At 35.2% G+C, this 7,750-nt stretch overlaps 2 protein-coding genes across 2 annotated transcripts; one reads left to right on the top strand and one right to left on the bottom strand.

Annotated features, from left to right (window-relative positions):
- Nucleotides 1–1,177: 1,177 nt before the first annotated feature.
- Nucleotides 1,178–3,869, top strand: LOC127085524 (S-adenosyl-L-methionine-dependent uroporphyrinogen III methyltransferase, chloroplastic). Its single transcript, XM_051026043.1, has 4 exons — nt 1,178–1,826; nt 2,309–2,386; nt 2,524–2,871; nt 3,202–3,869. Exons 1-4 carry the CDS (start codon nt 1,323–1,325, stop codon nt 3,346–3,348), a joined length of 1,077 nt encoding a protein of 358 aa, XP_050882000.1. The 5' UTR covers nt 1,178–1,322; the 3' UTR covers nt 3,349–3,869.
- Nucleotides 3,870–4,147: 278 nt separating this feature from the next.
- Nucleotides 4,148–7,249, bottom strand: LOC127085523 (O-fucosyltransferase 20). Its single transcript, XM_051026042.1, has 6 exons — nt 6,501–7,249; nt 6,164–6,329; nt 5,913–6,002; nt 5,519–5,802; nt 4,912–5,170; nt 4,148–4,781 (listed from the first exon to the last, which is right to left on the bottom strand). Exons 1-6 carry the CDS (start codon nt 7,154–7,156, stop codon nt 4,548–4,550), a joined length of 1,689 nt encoding a protein of 562 aa, XP_050881999.1. The 5' UTR covers nt 7,157–7,249; the 3' UTR covers nt 4,148–4,547.
- Nucleotides 7,250–7,750: the final 501 nt, after the last annotated feature.

Below are 7,750 nucleotides of genomic sequence, written 5' to 3'. Positions count from 1 at the left end.
TTGAAGCACCAGGTTTGTTATAGATTGCAAAAGTGTGTAATTTTTTTTTGGCTAATTTCCTTCTCTTTAAATTGCAAAAGTGCCCCTTATTATTTGTGTGTTTGAGTTAGGGGTGTTCGCGGTATGGTTTGAGCAGTTTTGACGATAAAAATCATTGAACCGCAAGAGAAAAATAGCATGCGGTTCGGTTTGGTTCAATTGGCTTTTAGAAATAAAAGCAAACCAAACCAATGCGGTTTGGATTGGTTCGGTTTTTTATAATATTTTTATTGAGTCATACATACACCTATAGAGAACAACATAACTTTGTCTTTAGTCATTCATATATTATTAAATAACATCAAAATTTATCACATTTAGACAAAAACTTCGCATTTAATATACAAAAAATTATATTAGACAAAAGTGAAACATATATAAAACAGTAGCATAAAATAATATTAAAGACATTATAATAAAACATAAAAAACGTGAGATGAGAGGTTAGAGAAGATGAAAAAAAGAACATAAGAGATGCGGGATTGAGAAGAAAGGTGCGATAAAAACGTAATTGGAAGAGAAAATAGTAACATAAAAGATAAAAAAGAAAGAACATAAGAGAGGAAATATTATAGTATGAAAGGCAAAATGTACATGGTAAAAAAGATGAGAAGAAGACGCGATACTACTATGAGAGATTTAAGAAAATTAAAATTGAAACCCTAAGTATGAATAAGAAGAAATCGTTTCTAATTGTAAGGTTAAGGAATATTAAGTTTGAGGTTTCGGTTGGATGTGAGATAACTAAAGTTTGGGTTGTAACATAATGCGGTTTGATTTGATTTAGTTTGGTTTGAAAAATATAAACCGCAAACCAAACCAAACTGTATGGTTTTGTTAAAAAATGACCCAAACACATCCGAACCAAATGCGTTTTTTTGCGATTTCGATTTAGTTTGCGATTTTCTATTGAGTTGGTTTGGTTTCGAACACCCTTACTTCGAGTAGCTCTTATACTTGATTTTTGAATGAATCATCCACTTATAAAAAAAAGTGAGTGCGGATCTCCTCCATTTCCTAATTAATCCGGTTTCCTAGTTCAACATGCAGATGGTTGACACGTGTTTTGTAAAAAAATTAACGGCTAAGATTTAACAATAAAGAAATGGAGCAGATTCGGTTTCATCAAAGTGTGTCCTTCCCAAAACCCAAAGGCAAAGAACAACTCCAACACTGTCTCCTCAATCTCCCCAAACTCCAATTCAAACACTTCCACTCTTCCTATAATTGCATCAAAACCCCATTTTTTTTCTTCTCAATTCCTTCACCAACCAAAAACCCACATGGCTCTTCTTCACAAGTTTTCATCTTTCACCTCTCCAACTTCCCCTCTCACTCCAAATCGCCGTTTTCGCCAACCCAACTGCACAATTTCATCCACTTCACCCTTCACAGAAAAACACTCCTCAGAAAGATACCAAAGGGACCAATGGGTTTACCAGAAAACAATTTCGTGTAATCACGACACCCCTTTTGGTGATTCAACAAGAGAGGATGATATAGCTTTACAGCTCCCAGAGCTGAAGAAGCTTGTTCAGGTGTTGAAGAAAAAACGGGAAAGTGAAGGGAAATGCAGTGAAGGGAAGTGTGTTCCTGGTGATGTGTTTTTGGTTGGAACAGGACCTGGTGATCCTGAGTTGTTGACGGTTAAAGCTGTTAGAGTTATTAAGAGTGCTGATTTGTTGTTGTATGATAGGTTGGTTTCTAATGATGTTTTGGATTTGGTTGGTCCTAATGCGAAACTTCTGTATGTGGGAAAAACTGCTGGGTACCATAGTAGAACTCAGGTGAGAAAAGTTTGCGTTTTTGGGTGTTTTGTTAAATGGGATTGTTTTGATTTCACGTTGGTTGTTTGTTTAAGATGAAATTTTTATGATTACATCATGGTTTTAAATTCGCTGACGCGGTTTGGTGTTGCCATTGCGGTTGCCGTGATGTGCATTGCGGCCGTAGCGTGAATTTTAATTGGGAGGTGTTTGAGATATATTGTTAAGAAACACTTGATGTTAAAATTTTTCATTATATAAGAAGTAAACTTTTTGGAATCTGAAATTTTGAGTTTTGATTGGGGAGACTATTGCATCAGCAATATTGTGGCTGCAATTGCGGTTGCGGAGTGCAATTTAAAACCATGGATTACATGTCAATTTATGGTGACTTCTTGGATTTGGATAGGATTGTTATTCTGCTGCGATTTAGTTGTTTTGGTTACTTGATATAGCGATGAAATGAAAATTTGTTTTTGTTTGATTCGGTGAACTTGTGGCAGGAGGAAATACATGAGCTTCTTTTGAGTTTCGCAGAAGCTGGAGCCACTGTTGTGAGACTTAAAGGGGGTGATCCATTGGTGAGTTTTCATTTTGAATTGTTTAGTGAAGGATATTATCGGTGATTGTGAATGAGTTTACTGCATTAAATTTTCACGGCTCGTATGTTATGATGAACATTCGTGAATTTGAATGTTATATTGTTTGTGTCTGTAAGGTGTTTGGGAGGGGTGGCGAGGAAATGGATTTTTTGCAACAGCAAGGTATCCATGTGAAAGTTATTCCAGGTATAACAGCAGCATCTGGAATTGCGGCGGAATTAGGGATTCCGTTAACTCACCGCGGTATTGCAAATAGCGTGAGATTCCTCACGGGGCATTCGAGGAAAGGAGGAAGCGATCCTTTATTTGTGTCGGAAAATGCTGCTGATCCCGATTCTACCTTGGTGGTTTATATGGGCTTGTCAACGTTCCCTTCCCTTTCGCAGAAACTAATGCATCATGGTTTGTCCCCTCACACCCCGGCTGTAGCCATTGAACGGGGGACCACACTTCAGCAGCGCACGGTAAGATTGACATCTGTGACAAAGACAAGCTCTCTTTTGAATACAAAACGAACCTAGTTGTGATCCTATCTTGAGAAATATCACATCTGTGACAAAGCGGTTCAAATTTTCTTAACACTGACACTTCTGAACGAATATGTGTCCGACATTGAAATCACGCTGATTCATGTGATTACATTCAATTAATTCATTTTCTCAAATTATTACAAGTGTATGTGCGGCATAAAAGTGACACTGGAATGATCGTTAAACATGATCGTAATAATACAAATCCAATGACCGAGTCAAGTCCAATGACTGATTATACATTCATTATTTGCAATCATGCAGGTGTTTGCAGAACTTAAAGACCTTCCTGAGAAAATTGCATCTACGGGATTAGAGTCACCGACACTGCTAATTATAGGAAAAGTTGTTGAGTTATCGCCATTTTGGCCTATTCCAACAAAACAAGAATCATCTTTAATGCAAGCATGATTGATGTTTATTAGAAATACTGTCACCGCCAAGCTTGTGAAGATGAAGTTTAATACCTCTGCATACAAAAGGGTTTACGGTTCTTGCAATTTGGATGCATTTTCAGATGTTTGCCGAAATGAAGAACTTCTGCGTTACGATTGCAGTTTCTATTGGAGCTGTTGGGTTTGCGCAGAAGTAATTTGGAACAAATTTTGCTTCAAAATGTTGCAGATTTAGAATAAAACAAACCGCGATGCACAGATTTTGCTCGTTTTTCAACCGGCAATCACAATTTACACCAGAGTTTCTGACTAAGGCTTTAGTTTCCTGGATTGGTTAACTTTCCATAGTTAGGTGAATTTTTTTGTCATAATCTATTTAGCATTGTTTTTATTAGGACAAAATAATGTTGCTAGTTAGAATTCGAAGACACTCTTTCTTTCGACATTCATTTGTTATCGTCACTTGCTAGATCAGCATATTGTAACAGAATATTGTCACGGTTTCAGAAGTTGCAAATGGAGTTGCGATTGTAGCTATTGCGATTGCACGCGTTATAATTGATGCATGTGTTGCAGTTTGAATGTATTTCATATTACCGTTGCAACTAGAAGTGATTACATATATGGCAATTATATGGACTATCTACCTATATGATCAAGGACATTATTGTAATTATATGTTTTTCATATCAGAGGTTAGACAGTGTTTCACTTGTGTTCATAAACAAATAGTAGTTCCTGTAGTGAACATGAAACCTTAACTAACACATGATGCCAAACTTACAATAATCTTGAGCTTTGGTAACTTGTGGTGCAAGGTAACTTTCTATTGCACATTTTTAACCTTTCTGAAACAACCAACCATCACAACTTTTACAGTGTTTTTCTTCTAACTTGTATTCTCTATCTATTGTAATTTATACAAATATCCACAATTATCTATACAACGTAGTAACCAGAATCACACAGAAAAAAGAGAATACTTTGTATGAAGAATCAAAAAATGATCTGTTCTATAAACTACTAAAAACATGTCGTCGTCGTGTCGGTGGTGCTAGACACGAAACATGTAAGACATCAGACATGCTTTTAACTTGGAGTGTCGATGCAACATAGAATCTACGAAATGCAACAACCGTCCAAAATAGCAATCGATACCTTGTTCAGTTGCACTGTAACATTCATGTACCAAAAGCTTTGGTGTTAATTTGTAAATCAGGATTGAGAATGTGAGTGATTATTACACATGCACTCAGGGACAGGATACTTGGTAACATCCCTTCCACGCTTATTAGTCCTCTGCACTGGCTGCCCCAACGAGTTCCGGTGCAGTTCCTTGATTATCCTGTTGAACTCTTCTTCAGAGAGTGAAGAACTTAGAAAATAAGGAAGCATGTGTCTCTTGTTTGGAGTTATAAATTTCTTGTGTCCCGTAAATGCCCTGTAACCCTGAAATAAATATCAGACACAAATATCAGAGACGAGAGACAATATTGACACTGATGCATAGACATCGGTGATGGTGTCGGAGAGTGAGAGGAGTCATAAGAAATGAAAACAACTCAACAGAATCATATACCTGAATTGCATGGCCCATATTTCCTCCATGAGATGGCATGAAAACATCACTCTTTTCAGAGACTATGTAATCTATGGCAGCCATTAGAGAAGCTTTCTTTACAAAAGGTTGTAATTCTCCTGTCAGAGCAAGATCTTCCTTGTTGTAAAAATTAGGAAACTCTTGGATTAATGGAAGCAATGCTTCTTTTCCACCCAATGGTTTCCCTCCAGCCCAATAAATTTTTGCATCTTTTGGAGCTCCTAGACCTTTTAGTAGCCTAGAAATGAAACCAAAATATCTATCATGAAATCGCTAAAAATAATTGTATGTAATCACATGCGTCTGTATCGTGCCAGTGTCTGACATCAACACACGTGTCTGACATGTCTATGCACTTTATTTTCAACACACATGTCATCTGAATCGAAGTATTTTTGGTAAACAACTATAGAGACTTAATACCGAGATAACTCAGACCCATTTCAAGAGTTGACTTCTCTCGACCTATGTTTTTCCATACGTACCGAGTCACCAACTAGGATCGAACCTTGACCATTTGTACCACACGATGTCGGTGAATCGTAATCTTATCGATAGTAAATAGATAGATAGATAGAAAATTTACCTTGTAACTTCCCTAGCATTCAAAGGACAAAAACCAGCCATTTTTCTTTGAAGGTAAGACATGTTTGATCTTGCAGTCAAGAGCTCTGGTCTTTGTATCCTCTCATTGTTTACAATCTCATTATACTTAGGACTTAGACCAGGTAGACAACCAGTTCTCACCCATACATCTTTCTCCAATCTTAAATGTAGAGCAAGGTAAGGTCCTTTGCTTTTCATTCTCTCCGCAATCTTGTTGCCGAGTTTCTCAATCGGCTCCGCAAACCTTAATGCATTAAAAGCAACCTGAAAATTTAGATGACAGATATCAGTAAAAATTCACGTGCGATTCCTTCACGATATCATTTTCTTTTCGACTCTAAAACCATAGATGAAGAGAAGAAACATTGATATACCTTGCATCTAAGCTTCTGAAGATCAGAAGGAAGATCCTTCGAAAGCCTTGAATCCAAGCCGCGTAAAAGCAAAACGCCTTCTCTATTGAGCTGCATAAATATAAACTGCAGGATTCAAAACTCGAAGTTGTGTTTGGTTACACTAACAGAAGAAGGAAAATTTGTTTTTGAATGATAAAATGATTGATTTTATCTCCAGAATAGATTCGAACTTAAAGCTAGAATTTGAAAGATGGCGCGAAACTACTTACTCGTCTGAGATATCTCGAACGGATCCAACTGGGAGTGGCATGAAGTGGAGGCCTTCCTTCCATTGGCCTTGTCATCAGGTGTGTTGATGGCAATGCTGAAACCACTCTCACATCATTTGCTAGAACTTTTTTGAAGTGTTCTAGATCAAATATATCACCAAATTCACTGCAAATAAACAAACAAAAAATATTCAAAATTTGAATTCATTGATAAGCCAAACTAAACTTCATACGACTCATTCAACCTATGAACCACGACTCAGACATCAAATATGACACTGACAACCACGACACAGACACCAGATGACACTGAAAAAGTAATATTCATTATCTTTACCTTTCATCACCCCAAATAACATTGACTTGCAAAATAGGAACAATCAAAGAAGCTCCAAGAATCCTAGCAATAACAACAGCATCAACAATCTGATTCCTCTGCTGATTCATCCCTCCAGAAACAACAACCATTAGATACTTTCTTCTCTCCTTTAAAACTCTTTCACTTTGCCTCCTATAATCACTGCTAAAACTCAAACATGGTTTATATCCCAAACCATTTGGTTTCTTCCAAAACTCACTCTTTTTCTCAATTCCACTAGACCCTTTTGCTCCAAGTTCAACATGAGAAACAAAAAACTCATCTTTATGGTCATTTCTAAAACTTTTTCTCTCTTTCTTTAAGAGAACACTAGCAATACCAAGTTTGGATTTTGAATGATGATTTGAGATTGAGAGCTTTTGGTGAGTTGTTGAACATGGTTTTTGAGGAAATGGGGTGTCAGTTTTGAAACCAATCGTGAACATACCAAGGAATCCAAAAAGAAATAGAGTAAGAAACCAGATTGATGATTTTGTGGTGAAGATTGAAGTTCTTGAAGATTTTTTTGGAGAATCAATGAGAGATTGAAGAGAAGAAGATGAAATGGAGTTTATGATTTGTGATGGAACTGATATGTATGATAACTTCTTTGCATTGTTCTTGGATTTCGCCATTGAATATCAGAGAGAGATTCTGGTTTTTTCTGTCGAAGTTCTTGAGAAGAAGAACATAGAGAGATTCTTATGTGATTTTATAGTAAAAGTGTTCTTAAAAATTAAAATCCATTTGAAATAAACAAAGTATGAAATATTTTACTTGTAATTATGAGATAACATTATAAATTAAAAATATATTTATTAATTAATTATACACCATCCATCTCATTATAAAATTTTCAGTTTTCTTTTATATTTCTAACTAATCACAACTTTTAAATGTGTACTGAATTAATTATATACTAAGTTGAATTAGTTATATTTTTATATGTGATTAATTAAGTATAACAAAAGTATAAAATATAGGTGCATTTGAATAATTATCCTTATAAATATTGATTTTGAGTTATGGTATATTTTATTAAAAAATGTTCATTTGCATTAATAAATTCTTTATAAATAATATTTATTAGAATGGTTAAATGCGTGTTTATATATATATATATATATATATATATATATATATATATATATATATATATATATATATATATATATATATATATATATATATATATATATATATATATATATATAAAATTGTGGAAGTAA

Source organism: Lathyrus oleraceus, chromosome 5 (genome assembly GCF_024323335.1).
Source record: "Lathyrus oleraceus cultivar Zhongwan6 chromosome 5, CAAS_Psat_ZW6_1.0, whole genome shotgun sequence".
NCBI classification, from domain to species: domain Eukaryota; kingdom Viridiplantae; phylum Streptophyta; class Magnoliopsida; order Fabales; family Fabaceae; genus Lathyrus; species Lathyrus oleraceus.
This window is presented reverse-complemented; position numbering and strand designations above follow the sequence as displayed.

Bases quoted from the DNA above. Each gene is read 5' to 3' on its own strand.
- LOC127085524 (XM_051026043.1), top strand. From the start codon at position 1,323: ATGGCTCTTCTTCACAAGTTTTCATCTTTCACCTCTCCAACTTCCCCT. The intron at 1,827-2,308 runs GTGAGAAAAGTT...AACTTGTGGCAG, and splicing joins GGTACCATAGTAGAACTCAG to GAGGAAATACATGAGCTTCT. The intron at 2,872-3,201 runs GTAAGATTGACA...GCAATCATGCAG, and splicing joins CCACACTTCAGCAGCGCACG to GTGTTTGCAGAACTTAAAGA.
- LOC127085523 (XM_051026042.1), bottom strand. From the start codon at position 7,156: ATGGCGAAATCCAAGAACAATGCAAAGAAGTTATCATACATATCAGTT. The intron at 6,330-6,500 runs GTAAAGATAATG...GTTTATTTGCAG, and splicing joins GTTATTTGGGGTGATGAAAG to TGAATTTGGTGATATATTTG. The intron at 5,803-5,912 runs GTATATCAATGT...CTAAATTTTCAG, and splicing joins TTCAGAAGCTTAGATGCAAG to GTTGCTTTTAATGCATTAAG.